Source organism: Sus scrofa, chromosome 4, assembly GCF_054392235.1.
Source record: "Sus scrofa isolate SSC_HxYL_T2T_F1_AM1 chromosome 4, Sscrofa_HxYL_maternal_Yorkshire_Landrace_v2.0, whole genome shotgun sequence".
NCBI lineage: Eukaryota > Metazoa > Chordata > Mammalia > Artiodactyla > Suidae > Sus > Sus scrofa.
In genome coordinates this window covers 581023-598677 of record NC_139386.1, presented here as the reverse complement: position 1 = coordinate 598677, position 17655 = coordinate 581023, and the positions used below count along the sequence as shown (strand labels likewise).

The following is a 17655-nucleotide window of genomic DNA, read 5'->3' as shown; positions in this document are numbered from 1 at the left end:
CAGGTTCTGGGGATAAAGGTAGAGACCAAGGTACAGTGTGTGGGCGGGAAGCGTGAGCTCCGCCTTTCCTCGCTGCTGGGGGCTGAGCTGTGAGCTTCCGGGCGGCAGCCAGGGGTGCTCGCTGGGGCTTCTTGCGCCCAGTCCCAGGGCTGGGCACTGGGACATCGCTCCGGGGCCTGTCCCTACTACCTTGGAGCAGCCCCTCCTCTTGGGGCCAGGGTGAGGGCCCAGGAGCAGGGGCTGCTCTGGCCGAGGCCCTGACCGTGGGCGGGCGGGAGGAGGGGACGTGCAGCCTTGGTCACAGCCCCTCCCTGGCTCCGCCCCCGAGGCTCACGGCCGCCCCCTGGGCAGCAAGCACCCGGGAGAGGGGTGGGTTCTGCAGCCAGGGACGGCGCCCTCTGGCCTCACTAACACCTTTCCTTCCTGGACTGTCCGGCACTAACCTGGAGGCCCTCCCCGCAGCGGCCGGCTCTCCCCTTAGAGAGCGGACCCTCGGGGCCTCCTGGGGTTGGCTGAGCGGTGGGGCTGTTCTGAGAGCTGTCTCTTTGACTGAGCCCACCCTCTGTGTCCCCGACACGGGCCAGAGCCAGCCCTACCCTGCTGGGGCTCTTCTCGGGGAGCACGCATCTCCTCCCCTGGGGGTGCACCTCCAGCCACACCACAGGTGAACAGAGCGTGGTGTGTTGCCAGGCCGAGGCCAGGCAGAGAGCTGGGGGCCTCAGGGTTCCTTCACAGAGCGCCTCAGCCCGCCTGTAGGATGGGCTGAGTGCGCCGAAACGGAGGAGAGGACCGGCCGTTGCTCTGGCCTTGCTGCTGTGGGCAGCCACCCATTCTGGCTCAGCCCCGTGTGCCGAGGAGGAGGGGCCACGGCCCCGGGGCAGAGCACTCGGGTGGGGGGGGACGGGGGGGCTTGCCAGCCTCCTGCAGCTCGCGTCCCCCTCAGGACCCGACGCTGAGGCTGAGCCTCGTGCGGAGCGTGTGCATGGCCAGCCAGGCCATCTGCGGCAGTGCCCAGGGCAGCGCCTTCCACTTCTCCAGGAAGGCGGAGCTGGTGGTGCAGATGACGGTGAGTGTGGGCAGGGCGGGGCCCAGGCCCCCGTGAGTTGAGGGACGGAGGCCACCTGAAGCCAGGCTGACACGGGGGCGAGCTGGTGATTTGGCCGAGGGCTGTCACGTAGCTGGTCCCCAGGAGTTCATCAAGGCAGAGCCCCCGGACTCCCTGAGGACCCCCATTCGGAAGAAGGCCATGCTCGCCTGCACTTACCTGGCGTATCCTTTCCCGTGGGTGCGCGGGCTCGGGGCTCAGGGCGGGCTGGAGAGGCTCCAGGCCCTTAACTCGAGGCTCAGCTCCCTGGAGCCGGCGCTGGAAGAGCAGGTGCAGGCAGAGCTGGTCCACAGCTGCCTGCACAGCGTCTTGGCCGTGCTGCCTGAGCCCACAGTGGAGGACGGCCGCCAGGAGGTAGCAGACAGGGCCCTCAGCTCACCCCTGGCCCTGGGGGCAGCAGGGAGGCTGCTGTGGGTGGCAGGGTCACAGCGGAACTGGTGGCCTCTCTCCTTCCAGTCCCTGTACCTGGACACCATGCAGGCCCTCAAGGACCTGCTCACGAGCCTCCTTCAGCGAGACATGACCTCCCAGGGCCTGCAGCGCATGGTGGAGGTATGTGCGCTGCTCTGGGGGTGCCATGGGGACAGCCACAGGGACCATGTGGTCCTCCCTGCAAGTGGGGGGGTGGCCTGGGAGCATGTGGGCAGCACCCTTCCTGCCTGGGCAGGCGTGCAGATGGCTATGGGTCTCAACTGGCCTGGGGCCGGTTGTCTGTTCCTCCGTCACGTGGTGCCAGATGAAGCGACCCTGAGGTGCCCAATGTGAGCTCCTGACCTTCTGGGGTCATCAAGATGGCAGAAGGGGTGGGCAGTGCTGGCTGCTGCCCTGCCTCCCTTTGCAGCCCTGCAGGGGCTCCTGGAGGCCCAGCTATGTCTGTGGGCCAGGCTAGCAGGACAGAGTGGCGGGGCAGGGATGCACTGCGCAGCTGGCTTGCTCTTGCCTGGCCCACGTGGTGGCCTGGCAGGGATACTACCCCTGAGCTAGTGCCTATGCGAATCCCTCTTCCCCAGCACCTGAGCCCGTGGATCAAGTCCCCAAGGGGCCATGAGCGAGTGCGGGCGCTCGGCCTGAGTGCTTGCCTGCTGCAGTACTTCCTGGAGCACCTGCATGTCAGCGTGAGTACCCACGTGGCCACCACACAGCCACGCCCATCCCATCCCCATTCCTGTCCTGGCGACAGGCCTGGGGACCACTGCATGTGGCCCTCAGTCTCCGAGTTCCCGGTGGATTGTCCTCCAGCTGCGGCCCAGGCTCATCCCGCGTCCCAGTGAGTCCCCCAGGCCTCTTTCTGGGGTGCGGACGGAGGACCTGTCAGGGCCAGGACTTATCCTCAGGCGGAGTCGGAGCTGATGGGCACCCCCGTCCCCAGGAGCCTGAGCATCGGCCAGGGCTAATGCGTGACGTGTCCGCACGCGAGGCAAAGCGCGACGGGCACTCAGGTGTGAGAGAGGCAATGAGGCTGACCGCGGCAGAGGCAGCTCTTTGGGCAAAGGGGGCCCCCTCTGGGCCCTTTGAAAGCCCTCCTGGTTTGCAGGTTCTGTGGCCGTCGTCAGGGTCACTTTTCCTCCAACCGTGTTTAATAATGGCTTGTGACGGGCAGGCGGAAAAACTATGGATTTTGGGGCTGTCATTAATTCTCTGCTCTTCAGACACACACTCGTTACAATCACAACCGTGGCAAGCTCACCTTCGACCCCGATGTCAATGCTGCAGCCCTGCCGTCGCCTGGCGCCAAGATGAAGGCTGCGGGCAGCCGGGGCTGCTCTGGTCTCGCTCTTAAGTGCGAAGCTTGATTTGCTTGGCACTGTTTATTCTGCATCACGTTCGAGAAGCACCTGTCTGCTTGTTTTAGTGACTGGCCGACGTCGGTGTGGTCAGGCACCTTTCTCTTGCCTCCCGGGAAGGTCTGGGCTTTTCCTGCTGGTTCTTGGTGTGCCCGCACCGTCACCACGTGTGCGGCTGCACCTGCAGGCTCCACGGCCTTACCACGTGCCCTCTCAGCTCCTCCTCCCAGGCGCCCCTGTGCCCCAGTCCTCATAACTCCAGTCCCGCTGGACTTCACACTGTTTGCGAGGACACGTCTGCCCTCACTGAGAGGAGGGCCGGCGGGTGGCCCTTCACCGACGCTCCAGCCTCCTCCTCCTGGAAATCCCTTTGGGAGCCTGTGCAGGGCACGGGCGGGTGGGGGGCTGCCAGGTGGACAGTGGAGGCAGGGAGGCTGGGGCTGGCTAACTGAGAGCGGGTCCAGGGCATAGGAAGCAGCCTGTTTGCTACGAGCAGGGTAGAGAGGGCTCAGGATCTGAGAGCAGAAGAGCCCGGGAAAGGTGGGAGCAGGACCCCGCCAGGGCGAAGTGTCCTGCGCAGCCTGTTCCCCACCCCCGGCACGGGCTTTGCCTTCTAGGGACTCAGCAGAGCCTGCCTGCCCTCTGCCTGCACATGCCCACCTGCCCAGCCCCGCTCCCCTCCTAGGGACCCTCACTTGGAGGGAGGGTTGCCCTGCGGGAGGAGGAGCTTGGCAGGGGCCGTACTGGCCAAAGGGACGGACAGGGGCCGCCCTTCTGGTCCCACTCCTGCCCATTTCTGGCTCCAGGTGGTGCAGGCAGGACCTGCGTCCCCTGAGCCCCAGCCCCCGACTCCGGCCGTCCCCCCAGGGTCCCCACAGCACCCCCAATCTGCCTCTCCAGGCCGTGGTACCCTTCCACAACCTGGGCCTCCTCATCGGCCTCTTCTCCCCACGGTGCGCGGACCTCTGGCCCGCCACTCGCCAGGAGGCGGTGAGCTGCGTCTACTGCCTGCTCTACCTCCAGCTGGGCTATGAGGGTGAGCCCCTTGCCGGGCAGAGGCGCTGCAGGGCTGAGGGAGCAGAGCCGGGGCCTCTGCTGTCAGGGAAGACCTCCGCCCAGCGCCACGCTGCCTCCTGCCTCTGCAGGCTTCTCCCGCGACTACCGGGACGACGTGGCCGAGCAGCTCCTCGCCCTCAAGGATGGCCTCGTGCACCCTGACCCCGCTGCCCTCTTCCACTCCTGCCACAGCATAGCCCAGGTACTTGCCAGGGCAATTCGCCCAGGGGAGGAGGGACTCTGGAGGGGCCGCCCACGCCTCCCCAAGTGTCTGCTGTCGAGCCCCACCCCTCGCCCTCCTGCGAAGTCCTCCCTCTGAGGCCCAGGCCCGTGTGTGCGCCCATGTGTGTGCGCCCGTGTGTGTGTGTGTGTGTGTGTGTGTGTGTGTGTGTGTGTGTGTAGGAGCTCAGCTGCTGCCTCCGAAGGGTGGGGAGAGCTGCCCCAGCCAGGATGGTGCTGCGACACCGTGCTGTCTCTCCCGCAGCAGGAAGGGAAGGGTCGGCAGGGCCCTTTGGGGAAGCCAAGACCCAGCCATGGGCGAGGCTGGGCGGGCTGGGCGCTTCGCGTCAGGATCAGACTTCTTGGACCTTCAGCCCTTGAATGCTCTCCTTTCTTCCTTGTACACAGTTCATCTGCTTTGACCTCTGGCCACCCTCTTAGGCAGAGGAAGGGGCTCTTTGCTGGGCTGGGTGGGCACTGAGGGTCCTATGGAGCCATCGTCTGACCATTGACTGTATTCTGGAGTCCAGAGAGGCCGCACGGTCGGGGCCACTCCCAGCCCGCCCCACTGGTCAGGAGGAGCCTCAGAGAGGGCGCTCTGACCTGGACTCCGCAGCCGTCCAGGGGCCAGGGCCTGGAGGCTGCGTCCTGGCCCCGGCCGGGCTTCAGTCTGGGGATGGGGGCTCCTTTGTAGGGACTCCCAATGGCAGGCAAGGCCTGCAAGAGGGTGGGAGAGGCTGGCGGAGGGATTTGAGAGGCAGAAGTGTCAGCCCTTCTTTGGCAGCTCCAGCCCCTGGCTAGCAGGCCTGGAAGCGGCGGTGCCCCGCCCGGTCTTCCTGACGCAACTGTCCCCCTAGGTGATCGCCAAGCGCCTCCCTCCAGATCAACTCATCAGCCTCCTGCTGACCTTATTTGAGGGCCTGGGAGACCCCGACAAGGACTGCTCCCGAGCTGCCACTGTCATGATCAACTGCTTGCTGAAGGAGCGAGGCCACTTGCTCCTGGAGAAGGTGGGGCGGGGCGGGGCGGGGCGGGGCTGGCGAGGTGTGTGGGCGGGGCCGCGGGGTGGGGCGGGGCTGGCGAGGTGTGTGGGCGGGGGCGCGGGGCGGGGCGGGGGCGTGTCCAGAAGTCGCTTGCTAGAGTGACTTGTGGCTGGATGACTCCGGGCTCCCCCCCACCTCCTCTGTCGGGGTTTGGCCCTAAGTACTTGGCCTGTTTTTCTTGTGAGCCTGGTTTGGGCAAATCTCTGTCCTTTGAAGACAGAATGTGGCGAAAGTAACTGCTCAGTGGCCAAGGCGGGAAAGGCGGCTGAAAGGGCAGCGCCGGTGCTGAGTTGTGGCACCGCGTGCCGCCGCTAGCTGAGCGCCCTGCGCGTGATGCTGGTGAGGACGCAGGTCGGGCAGGTCCCCAGGTGCCCACGCACAGGGTCCCACAGCAGGAGGGGCCCAGAGCACCCGGGCCAGGAGGCCCAGCTGCTGCCCCGTCCACCACGCATCACCCCATCAGCTCCGAATCCTGGCCCTGAGCTCGCGCTGTTGCCATCCACATCGTTCCCAAACTGCGTCAGATGGGCTCAGATCCCTGCAGGTCTGAGGCAGGCCTCTAGGGGTCACGTGGTTTCTAGACTGAGTGCCTGTGAATCCTGGAGAGCCAGGGGACCCGCCAGCAGGGTCCCTGTGTGCCTGGAGGGAAAGTAAGCTCCGTGTTAACGTGAAACAGGAGTTCCCTGGTGGCTCAGTGGGTTAAGGATCCATCATCGTGGCCATAGCTGAGGTCGATGCTATGGCTCCAGTTCAGTTCCTGCCTGGCTCAGGGACTTTTGCATGCTGTCGAAGTAAAGGAAGCACACTGGCGGAAGAGGGGGTCTGTCCCGACTGCATATGCCCTTGGAGTTCTCACAAACATGCAGGAGCAGCGTCGCCACCAGCCCCAGAGCCCTCGTGCCTCCAGCTAATCCTCACAGGCTGCCGCATCTCCCCGCAGTACTGAGCACAGCCTGGTGTGTGCTTCATGCAGAGGGGCCTGAGCACCTCGTTCTGGGTCACGCCTGTTTGACCGTCAGGCTCACTCGCCCGCCCGCCTCAGTGAACCCCCAGGCAACTCCCAGTCTGAGCACCCAGACTGAGCCCAGGTCCTTGGGACCTGAGGGCGCGCAGGAGAGTGACGGGCCTATGGGCACCGGGTGAGGCACCGGCCCGCCCCGTCCTTTTGCCACGGCCGAGTCTGTCCTTTCTGGTGGGCGTGTGCCCACCTCGCATTAGACTCTCATGGCATTTCTCTGGTGGCTTAAGAAGTGGAACAGGAGTTCCCGTCGTGGCGCAGCAAAAATGAATCTGACTAGGAACCACGAGGTTGCGGGTTTGATCCCTGGCCTCTCAGTGGGCTAAGGATCCGGCGTTGCCGTAAGCTGTGGTGTAGGTCACAGACACGGCTCAGATCCCACGTTGCTGTGGCTGCAGTGTAGGCTAGCTGCTGTAGCTCCAATTTGACCCCTAGCCTGGGAACCTCCGTATGCCGTGGGTGTGGCCGTAAAAAGCAAAAAAGAAAAAAAAGTAAACCCTGGGGCAGGGGGAGTGGAACACTTCTGCATGTTTCCTGGCCACTCGGAGTCCTCTTCTGGGAGAACAGCAGTCTTGCCCATTTTTCTTCTGGGTTGTCTCTGCTTTTCTTACTGACTTGCAGAAGTACTTTGTATATGCTGGATGCAAGGCCTGTGTGGATTGCAAATATCTTCCCAGCAATGGAGGAGCACGCATTGCGGGTGGGGAAGGGCATAAGGACTGCAGGGCTGCAGGGACCACGTGCCAAGGCAGCTGTGTGCGGGGTGGCGCCTGGGGAGGAACGCGTGTTCTTGCAGGGCACTCAGCCAGGGCTGGGGCATGGGACCTGGGAGAGGAAGACGGTTGGCAGGGGGAGGAAGCGGGCACAGCCGTGAGTGGGAACTGGAGCTTGATGGGCGAACCCAGGGGCTCCCGGGTCACACTTGAGCCGTTGAAAGGTGCCCTGGTGGCTTTTGCTGGGGGAGGGAGCCAGGCCAGGTGCAGGTGGTGGCCACGGAAGGTCCCCTGTACATACATATATATACACATACGTGTCACATTTCGTTTATTCGTTCATCTGGCAGTGGACACTTGGGTTGTTTAGGCTGTTTTCACCTGTTGGCTGTTGTCAGTAACTCCGCTCTGCATGGCTGTGGACGTTTCCCTTCAAGATCCTGTTTCCTTCTGGGTAAATACGCAGAAGTGGAGTTGCAGGATCACATCTTTGTTCTATTTGAATTTTGGAGGAACTGCCACGCTGTTTTCCACAGTGGCTGAGCCAGTTTACACCTCTCCTAACCGAGCCCAAGCATCCCAGTTTCCGCATCCTCACTAGCACTTGTTACTGTCACTTTTGTTTTTGTCTTTTTAGGGCGGCGCCCACGGCATATGGAGGTTCCCAGGTGAGGGATCGAATTGGAGCTGCAGCTGCTGGCCTCCACCACGGCCACAGCGATGCAGGATCTGAGCCATGTCTGTGGCCTACACCACAGCTCACGGCAACGCCGGATCCTTAACCCACTGAGCGAGGCCAGGGATCAAACCCGCAACCTCATGGTTCCTAGTTGGATTCGTTTCCACTGCGCCAGGACGGGAACTTCTCCTTCTAGGAGTTTTTTAATAGTTCTCGATAAACCCAGGTGCCCCTCCCCTGGGCCCAGCACACCCAGCCACTTCTGGCCTCTTGGGAGCTGCCCAGCTGCCTCCACTCAGCTCAGGCTGGCAGACATGCTCAGCACGGGCTCCAGGGAGGGTCCCTGAGTCCCTCCTCGAGCCTGCCTGCAGCATGACGTGGACGCTGGCATCCATCTGCGGGGTCATGGAGGGCCCCCAAGTTCTTTCCTGCCTGAGACTGCGGCAGGGGACCTCCTGGAGAGGCCTCAGCACTGTTGGACTTTGAATTTCTCTGTCACATCAAGTCAGAACACTTGGAACTAGCAGGTGACCTGCGACGAGGCTGAGCTCCCCCCACCCCACACACACCTCAGAGGAAAGTGGGGGAATGGGGCCAGGCGGGCGGGGGATGCGTGAGGGACACGGAGGGAACACCAGGAAAGGAAGGGCCCCCCAACAGACAGGTGGGAGTGGAGGGCAGAGCCCCCATTGTGGAGACGCCCTGGGGACCGTGGCTGCGCCTGGAGAAGTGAAAGAAACTGGTCACTCCAGGCCACACAGCGTGAGGCTCCATTTCTCGGAATGTTCAGAAGAGGCAGATCCAGAGGCAGAAGGTGCTCCGTAGTTGCCACAGGGGACTGGGGACGGGGGCAGGGCACCGGGGCGGGATGGGGCATGGGGAGGGCAGCTGGTGGGAATAAGGCTTCAGGGCGGTGCAGGTGTTCTGACGGTGAAGGCGGGGTGGGGCACACCTGTGAATAGGCGGAAACCGCTGGATCGTCCCCTTCCGGTGGATGAAGTAGGTGGTGTGTGTGTGCAGATACTGTGAAGAAATGACCTAGACCTAGTGTGGGGCAAGTTCAAGGGCCCACAGCAGCCCACCCAGGTCTCGAGGGGGGGCCGCGGCCACCCTCTCCCAGCCTGCCCCCTTGCCTGCCTAGCTCAGCGCAGGAGGGGGTGCAGGCGGGGGGCAGCCCGCGGGTGGCCTGCCCCGGGCCCAGCAGGGCCCTCCTCGGCTCCCACAGCTTCACTCATGGAACATGGGGCCCCGTGGCTCCCACTCTCCTCTGCCAGGGGCCGCCCTCCCCGCCCCACCTCCGGGCAGCTCCTGGTGTGGGTGTGTCCCCACTGCAGGCCTGACCCGGCCACCCGCCCACAGGTGCCCGAGCTCGTGAGCGTGCTGCGCGCCAAGCTCCAGGAGACCCGAGAGGAGCATGTCCTGCAGGCCGCACAGCACAGCGTGTACCTCCTGGCATCGCAGCACCATGCAGCCGTGGTGTCCAGCCTCCTGGGCAGCCCTCTGCCCTTTGACAGGTACCCAGGTTCCCCCCGGCCCCCACCCCAGCTCCTCTGCAGGAGCCTGCAAGGCCCTGACCTGGGCTGGGGGGAGGCTGGCCCAGTGGGGGAGCTTTGTCTGCCCTGCTCTGAGGGCCCGAGGCTGCCCAGCAGGCTCTCCTTCGGCCCTGGGTCTCGGGCACCCTTGGCCACGGTCACAGGCTCTGCTGGCCAGTTCTCCAGGGCTAGTAGCTCCCTGCAGGGCATCCACGTGTATCTGCAAGCGAGCCCTGGACCAGGCCCCTGCTCGAGCTGGGAAGCATCCATACCCCACTTGCACCCCCAGCCCCCGCATCAATGATCTCAAGCTGCTGTCCTCAGCTCTAAAGAGCAGGACTTCTCACCAGAGGTCTGCGCCCCGTCCTGCATCCACTGTGGCCCCCAGGCACCAACCTCCCTCCCCCTGCGCCCTGTGCCGAGGCCCCCAGGGGGCTGTTGCCATGCTCCTGGCTCTTCCAGGGCTCAGGGCCTGCTGGTCCTGCCTTTCTTTGCTGTCCGTGTCATGGGTGAGGCCCCTCTGACCTCCCGGAGACCCCTGTGCCCTGGAGGCAGCACAGCTACTCCCTGCGGCTGGGGCCCGGGTGGCCCAATGCACCTGCATCTGCCGTCGGGGCTTCGGGCTCACGCTGCCTGCTTTGCTTTCAGTTAGATGCGGGCGCCATGCAGCCCAAGGTCCAAAGGCCCGCACCTCCTCCCCAGGGCGCCTTCTGGCCCGAGGGCCTCCGTTCGAGGTTGCCTGGGGTCCCCTCTCCCTTCCCGCCACTGTCGGCCTTGCTTTGCCTTTGCCTTTGCGGCGCGTCGCTGTTCGGTAGGAAGTAGCTGCGCTGCGTTGCCGACGCTGGGGGTTAACTCCGCCGCTGCCGCCGCTGCCCAGTATTTCCCTCGTCATTCTCGGCTCTGCTTTCGGTTGGCAGGGTTCGGCAATGACTTGGTCCCCACTCCCTTGGTGTGGAAGCGGCACACCTGTCGCGTCCTGGGGGCTGCTCTCAGAATGGCCGTGTGCGCACAAGCCCCCCGCCCCTGGACAGCGCCGTCTCTGCAGGGCGGCTCCTCTGCTCTGCTGGCTTGTACAGGTCTTGCTGCCCAGAGCCTGTCACTGTCGCAGCCGCTCTGTACGAGGTGGACCTGCCACAAACCCACCACTGGGCCCTGCGTCCGTCCCTGTGCTTCCCTTTTCATGGGGTGCAGAGCACGTGCTGTCAGGACGCCTTTCAGCGGATCTGGGGGCCTGTAGGCCTCAGCCGCCCCTGGGCGGGAGGCAGCATGCACCCCCGTCACAGCTCCCTGCAAGGCCACCGTGGCCAGACTGCTGTCACCAGAGGTGTCTCTTCCTCTCCTGACCGTGGCGTGAGGGAGGCCGTGGGACTCCCTCCCGCTCCTTTGCCCGTGCATGTCCTGCTGGGGACCAGTTCCCCGTCTCCGGACATCTGAACATGCATGTGCCCGGCTGGCTTTGAAGGTGGCTTGGCAGTGGTTTTGTGTAGCCCGGGCAAGCTGACACGCACTTTCTGGCTCCGAGTCAGCGGGTGCCGATGTTGTGAGGGACACACACACCGGGTTTGCGGTGCTGCGCCTTCCGGGTGGGGTCTGCAGGCTTCTGCCCTTCGTCCTGCCGGGCAGCTGCCGGGCGTCTTGAGCCTGTGCCTCAGTGTCTGTGGTCAGCTCGGCGTGGCTTTCAGCCTTCCCTCCAGACTGGCTCTTCCTCGGCTGGTTTGTCACCAGTTCTCGGCGGGCCGACCTTTCCAGCCCTCCCGCACGCCCCGCTCTGCCCCGAGCTTCCGCCGGGAGGCACCTCTGCGGGGTCCCAGGGGGCTCCCTCTCCGTGTCCTCCAGTTCACTGTTTCTCTGTCCTGCTGCGTCCAGGCTGCTGCCAAACGCGTCCCCGAGTAGGGGCCATGAGCTGTGTTTCCAAAGCGCTGTTGGCGCCTCCAGACCTGCTCCGCCTTAGAATTGCCCGTGGGGATGGAGGGCTGGGCTTTGTTCCTTCTTTCTGTGAACGGAGCCGCCTCCCCCTGTGCTGCTCGGCCCCAGAGCCCACTGCCTGAGCTCCCGGGGCTGCTGTTCTCAGGCGCGCGGCGCTCTGTGGCCACATGCTGCGTGTTGCTTGGGGCCAGTCCCTTGTAGGTGCCCCAGGCCTGGGGTGACACTGGCTCCTCCAGGGAAGCCTGGTATTTGCCTCTGGCAGCTCTCAGGGGACACACCCCCGCCCCCGTACCCGAGGTCTCCTGCTCTTTTTCGCCAGCCCTGCACCCTGTGGGGCTGCCGGCTTACAGCCCCGGGTCGGAGGACGGGGCAAGCTCAGATCTGAGAGCAGGACGTCACTGGCTGCCTGGCTGGAGCCGAGACGGGCGGGCGTGACTCGGGGTGTGGAGCCGCGGTCGGCAGCGGCCTCCAGGTGACCGCCTCTTGTCCTGCGCTAGCCACACCGGCACCCTGTGGCGCGCGCTGGCCGTGGAGCCCGGCCTCACCGCGCAGGTCCTGGGTCTGCTCCTGGAGAAGCTGAGCAGGGACGTCCCGTTCAAGGAGGGCCGAGCCTTCCTGCTGAGCACCACGCCCGACCGTGTGGCCACACTGCTGCCCCTCGCGGTGAGTGCGGACTGGGGCCGCCGCGCAGCGCCCCTTCTCCCTTCTTGTCCGGGGGGCTGCGGGGCCGCTGGTGGGAGAGCGGGGCGGGGAGTGGCGGGCGGTGCTGGATGCTGCCCTGCAGGCACCTGGCCGCCAGCTAGGGCACCAGAGTCAAGTGAGCTCGGAGCCCGGCTCGTAAAGGCCCTGCAGGTGCTGGTCCCCAAGGGAGCCCCTCTGTTTCATCCCCGGGAAAACACAAGCCCAGCTGGGCAGGCTTCCACACAGAGCAGCTGTGGGCACTCCCTCCGCCTCCCTCTGTGGAGCCTCGAGCAGCTGGTGAGGCCCTGCCCCAGGGCGGCCACCCTGCCCCAGACCTGCCCCTGCCGCCTGCCCCTGAGCACCTCGCTGGGCAGGGCGAGGCTCTTGTCCCACCCACGCCCTGCCTCCCAGGGACCAAGGCTTCTGAGGACACGTGGCGCTTGTTCAGGAAGGGGGCTCCAGGCGTGTTTGGGTGCTGGGGTGCAGAGCCAGCCTTGTTGCTCATAGCCCCAGAGAGAGGGGTGAGGCTGAGGCAGTTCCTGCCCCCAGGCCACCTGTGCCCTGTACGAGGTCACGTCTGTCCCGGCCTCCGGGCCTGCAGTGCTGGAGCTCTACCCCCAGCTGTTTGCGGCGCTCCTGCTGCGTGTCAGCTGCACTGTGGGCGTCCAGTTGCCCCGGAACCTGCAGGCCAAGGAGAGGAGGAGTAGCGGCTCGAGCCTGGGCTTCAGGAGCCTTGAGCCCTGCAGGTAAGCGGGGCCGCCCTCAGCCCACCCGCCCCGCGCCCTTGGCGTGCACGGGCGCCGGCCTGCTTGCTCCAGGCTGCAGTCGGGGGAGGAGAAAGGGCTGGCAGGTGGCGGGGGCTGGGCTGAGGGCTGACGCCTTCCCTCAAGATGTCTGCGGGGGTAGCAGATGGGTCCTCAGAGCAAGAGGCACGTCCGGCCCCATGGCTGCACTGGATCAGGGCGCCCCCTTCAGACAGAAACCGCACCGGCCTCACCGCCTCCCCCGCAGGGGCCTCTCACCTGGTTGGCCCCGGCCCTGCCCTGAGGGTGCCCAGCTGCACCACCTGCTGAGTACCAAGGCCCTGCCCCCCCCATGCCGGCCTTGTGCAGCTCTTGCTGGGTTTTGGGGCCCTGTGCCCAGGGGCTCGAGTTGTTTGCTGAGGGCAGCCTGCATGTCCTGCCTTTGGAGCCATTCCTGGACCGCCGTGGTGGCTCTTTGGGGCTCCAAACAGCTGCCAGAGGCCACAGGGCAAGCAGAGGAAGCTGATGCCCTGGGGCCACGGGAGCCTGAGCGCCAGTGAGCCTGGCCGCCGCTTCAGCCTTCTGTGGTGTCTGGAGTTGGATGCGCCCTTTGGCTGGGGACACCCGAGAGGCAGCGCTCGTGCGCCCCGCCCCTGCAGGGCTGCTCCACCGCAGAACCAACTCGCAAACTTCAGCAGGGGCTGCGTGCCAGGGCCGGCCTGACGCGGCGCAGACCAAGTGGAAAATGTGAATGGACCCGCGGACAGCGGCCCAACCAGCCCCGGGCCTGGCACGCTGGGTTCAGCTCCCCGGCCTGTGCTCTGCAGGGGCCACAGGCCCCCTGCCCCAAACAGGGGCTCCTGGGCCACCACCCCGAGCAGGCACGTGTGCAGAGCTGGACACAGGTCCCTGGTCTGATGCAGCCCGTCAGCCAGCAAGTCAGATCCTCGCAAAGGCCTCATCCGCGCAAGTTCTGGGTGGTGGGTGAGCAGGCGGGGGGCGCGCCCTCATCCGAAGTGCTGCGCCTTCCTGAGTCAGACCTGCCTCCGGCCACTCACAGTCTGTGGCGGCCGCCACGGATCCCCTGAGCACACGCAGCCCAGCCTGGTGCAGCGGGTGGGGCCCTGCCCCCACCATGAGGGACTCCTTGGTGATGCACCGTGGGCATCTGCCAGGTGGCCAGTATGGTTCTGTGCCTGGTCAGTGCGACTGCCCCACATCAGGGCCACCGTGTCTGGGCCTCCCCTCGAATTGAAGGGCTCCTGAGACAGAGCCACCTTCTAGGGTTTTCTCTGGGGAGGGGTCCCACCTGGGCGCAGGCAGCAAGGGCTCCCTGGGTGTGCTCCAGCTGTAGGCAAACAGCAGATCACCCTGCCGACGGCCCCTGTGGGGTGACCTTGGGGTTGGGCTAGGGTCTGAGCGGAAGGTTGTGTCCACACTGCTGGGCTGGGGGTGTCCACCAACGTCCGCCAAGACCCCTGGGTCCCCTCTGCTGCCTTCTGCCAAGTTCAGGGCCTTTGCTCCCTGCGTGAAAATCTCACAGGACCAGTCACAGGGTCCCCAGAGCTTGCTGGCTTCCCACGCCCACTCTGCCCCTCCCTGGATGGGTGGCCCTGCCCAGCAAGGCCTGCCCTCATGCCTAGTCGTGGTCCCAGGAGGGCAGGTCCAGTGCAGCTCTTGGGCCAGGAGCCCCGGGAGGGTCTCATGGGTGCACACGCGCACCTGCAGGCCGACGCTGGCCTCACATGTGAGGCAGCCTTTTTGCGGGGTGGGGACCGCAGGCTCCTCGTCTCCCAGTCCTGTCTGTGGGGTCTCACCCCAGCGTGAGTGGGGGGCAGGGTCAGCAATGAGACCAGGCCTCTCTTGCAGAGGAAACAAACAGCCGGGCACAGCCTGTGCCGACGGAGTCAGGCGCTTCCTGGCCCGCAGCCCCAGGTCTTGGCCACAGCCTAGCCTTGGAGCAGAGGTCTCTCCATCACTTGTGTGGGAGCCTGGCTGAGTATCTGAGTGGAGCAGGGCCCGCGGGCCTCGGGGTGGGTGTGGCTGTCATCAGGATCAGGCGGTGTGCGTCCTGGGGTGGGAGGCTCTGGGTGTGCGGTGCTGGGGTGCCTGCAGCGTCTGCTCTGGGGGCCCCCATGGTGCCAGGGAGGAGAGCCAAGAGGCAAGGGGCCCTGTGCATCCAGAAGGGCACCTACCCACGACACTGGGGCCCCAGAGTTTATTTTATGAAGGATTGGCTCCACTTTTCTCTTTTTTAATTAAATGAAGGTCTTCAAGGCAGCTGAAGCAAGCACTTGGTTGGTACCCTGAAAGCATCTGAAGGCTTTGCCCTCCCCAGAGGGCCTTGGGGACACTGCCCTCAGGCGCACAGGGAACAGGAGCAGTGTGCCTGTGACCAGAGGGTCCACTCTGGGGCTGAGGCGGGGGGGACCCAGCAGCTGCGCCCCATAGGACCGCCCGTAAAACACACACGGGGGTGCAAAGCTGAGCGCACACAGGGGCCTCTGGCCCGGGAGCCCCACCAGACACACCCCCACCCCATCTCCACAGCTCTGCGGTGGATGCGCTGCAAGCCGTGCTTCTCCGAGGCGGCAACGAGGATGTGGTGCAGCGCATGGAGCTGGAGGGGGGCTGGGAGCTGCTCAGGACCTCGGCAGGGCACGAAGAAGGTGTCGCCCGGCTGGCCAGGTGAGCAGGCCCTGTGCACGTGCAGCAGCTCCAGCGCTGGCTGAGTTCCAACAGGCCTGGTTCCGTTCAGACAGCATCTAGGGCTCTGGTGGACCCAGCACGAGGAGCGGCTGCCCTGGCCTTGCGTGCAGGCCATGAAGGCAGGGGTGTCCTTTGGGTTCTATCGCCTGGGGTTGGGGGGAGCCCCTCAGAGGCCAGGTCAAGTGGGCCGGGAGGGGCGTGTGCAGGGCCTGGCAGCTGGGCGGGAGAGAGAACTCTTGACAGTGCCAGGCGGGCTTGGGGAAGCGCGAGGGACCAGACCGGCTCCTGCTCAGCGTGGCCTCCTCCCCAGCGCCATGGCAAAGTTCGCCGGCCCCCGGCTGCCCTTGGTGACGAAGGCGCTGTTCAGCACGCAGAGCAGCGTGTACGACATCCAGAGGGTCACCTCCACAGCTTTCCTGGCCGAGGTAGGAACCGCGTGCTCTGCACCCGGACCAGGGCCTGGCAAGGAAGCCACTGCCCAGCTCCCTCAGCAACCCCTCCCTCCCAGGTGCGCTCTCGAGAAGCCTGGAGAGCACCGCCCTGGCCATCTGGCTCCCCGTGACCTTGGACTGTGGCTGCCCGTGGCTCAGGGGTGGGGAGGGACAGGTTGAGCCCCAGGCCAGCGGGAGGGTGCTCAGGGCCCCTCTGCCCCCAGCTGCTCAGCAGCAACGTGGTGAGGGACCTGATGCTCTTGGAGTCGCTGCTGGACAACCTGGCAGCGCGGCAGAAGGACAGCTGCGCGAGCGTGCGGCGGCTGGTGCTCCGGGGTCTGGCCAACGTGGCCACCGGCTCCCCCGACAAGGTGAGCTGTCCTGCCCGCCCTGCTGGCCCCGCCCGTGGGCGGGGGGAGGGGGGGGAGGCTCCGTCAGCGAGGAAGCCCAGGCAGACGGGCGTGGAGGGACTGGGACACGGCTGTGTGGCCTCCCCAGGTGCGGGCCCACGGCCCCCAGCTCCTGACGGCCATGATCGGAGGGCTGGACGACGGGGATGCCGCCCACAGCCTCGTGGCCCTGGAGGCCATGGTGGGCCTCGCGCGGCTGCTGGACCTAGTGGAGGCCTGGGACCTACGCTCCGTGCTTCTGCACGTGGCCATTCGCATCCGGCCCTTCTTTGACAGCGTAGGTGGGGGTGGGGGCAACCCGAGGCCCTGCAACCCTGCCCGCGGGGTCCTGAGCCACATGCCCACCACACCCCCTCCCCCCCCCGGGGCATGGTGCCTGCTGTCGACCAACGGGCAGGGCTGGGAAGGGCCCCAGGGGCTGATGCCTGCCGCCCCCGCACCCCAGGAAAAGATGGAGTTCCGTGCGGCATCCATCGGCCTCTTCGGGCACCTCAACAAGGCCTGCCGCGGGGACTGTGAGGACGTCTTCCTGGAGCAGGTTGTGGGCGGGCTGGCACCCCTGCTCTTACACCTGCGGGACCCCCAGGCCCCCGTGACCGCGGTGAGTAGCCCACGCGAGATGGGCAGGCCCAGCCGGGCACAGGGGGGACCCCAGACTCAGCCAGGGCTCTGCAGGCCTGCAGGTTCGCCCTGCGCATGTGCGGCCCCAATCTGGAGTGTGAGGAGCTGGCCGCCGTCTTCCAGAAGCACCTACAGGAGGGCCGGAGCCTGCACTTCGGGGAGTTTCTCAACACCACCTGCAAGCACCTGGTGAGGGGCGGGGCCGGGGGCGGGGGCGGGGGGCGGGGCCGGGGCCTGGCTGACGTCTCTCTGCAGATGCACCACTTCCCGGACCTGCTGGGCCGCCTGGTGAGCACCAGCCTGTTCTACTTCAAGAGCAGCTGGGAGGACGTCCGAGCTGCGGCCCCCATGCTCACAGGTGAGCGCTGCCCTGGGCGCCCCCTGCCCCCCCACCCCCACCCCTCCCAGGGACCCTGACCTTGGCTGCGCCCCCTCCCTGCAGGGTTCCTGGTGCTGCACGTGGAAGCTGAGCACAGGCCACAGGTGGACCTGGAGCAGCTCCTTGCAGGCAAGCCCCAAGTCCCGTGTGTGTCCCCCGCCCACAGGGTCAGGAGCCCAGAGCCCCCCCCATCTCCGCGCGCCCCCCCGCAACACACGCACGTTGGGCTGTGCTGACCCTGTGGGCACCAGGGGGGACTAAGTGATTTTCCTGGATTTCAAGGATTTTTTCCCTGTCACTGGTGACCTCATCGTCTCTAGTAATTCACGGAAACTTCTGAACTGTTCCAAAAGAGCTTAAAAAACACTAAAAAAGGAAAAACTATCTTTCCGTTGGCTCCTGAGCCCTCCCGGCAGAGGCCTGTCTTAGGAGGGCGGTGGGCGGGCGGCCCCACGCACGGGGTGGGGTGTGAGCCTCGGGGTCCTGGCCCCCAGGCCCGGTGCGCCAGGAAGGGGGGCGGGGGGAGACCAGCCTGAGCCGCAGCTGTTGCTGGGGTGTAGGCGGGGCTGTAGGCTCAGCGTCGGTTCTCAAAGGGCCCTGGAGGCA

General features: G+C 65.8%; 1 protein-coding gene across 33 annotated transcripts in view; it reads left to right on the top strand.

Annotated features, from left to right (window-relative positions):
- The window catches only part of MROH1 (maestro heat like repeat family member 1), a 70621-nt gene that overhangs the window by 52673 nt on the left and 293 nt on the right, over positions 1–17655 (top strand). For 4 of the 33 annotated variants that reach the window (XM_021090402.2, XM_021090400.2, XM_085021341.1 and 1 more), the window contains exons 24-43: positions 4–30; positions 944–1066; positions 1190–1269; positions 1348–1459; positions 1562–1657; positions 2116–2220; positions 3790–3925; positions 4035–4147; positions 5022–5174; positions 8977–9131; positions 11573–11738; positions 12306–12502; positions 15050–15187; positions 15519–15633; positions 15864–16010; positions 16138–16326; positions 16495–16650; positions 16725–16859; positions 16926–17028; positions 17113–17178. In XM_021090402.2, coding sequence (XP_020946061.2) covers positions 4–30; positions 944–1066; positions 1190–1269; positions 1348–1459; positions 1562–1657; positions 2116–2220; positions 3790–3925; positions 4035–4147; positions 5022–5174; positions 8977–9131; positions 11573–11738; positions 12306–12502; positions 15050–15187; positions 15519–15633; positions 15864–16010; positions 16138–16326; positions 16495–16650; positions 16725–16859; positions 16926–17028; positions 17113–17178 — 2512 coding nt within the window. Of the gene's footprint in view, positions 1–3; positions 31–943; positions 1067–1178; positions 1270–1347; positions 1658–2115; positions 2221–3789; positions 3926–4034; positions 4148–5021; positions 5175–8976; positions 9132–11572; positions 12054–12167; positions 12503–15049; positions 15188–15518; positions 15634–15863; positions 16011–16137; positions 16651–16724; positions 16860–16925; positions 17029–17112; positions 17179–17655 lie in introns of all 33 variants that reach the window. The other 29 variants (XM_085021340.1, XM_021090406.2, XM_021090407.2 and 26 more) reach the window with 15 other exon arrangements.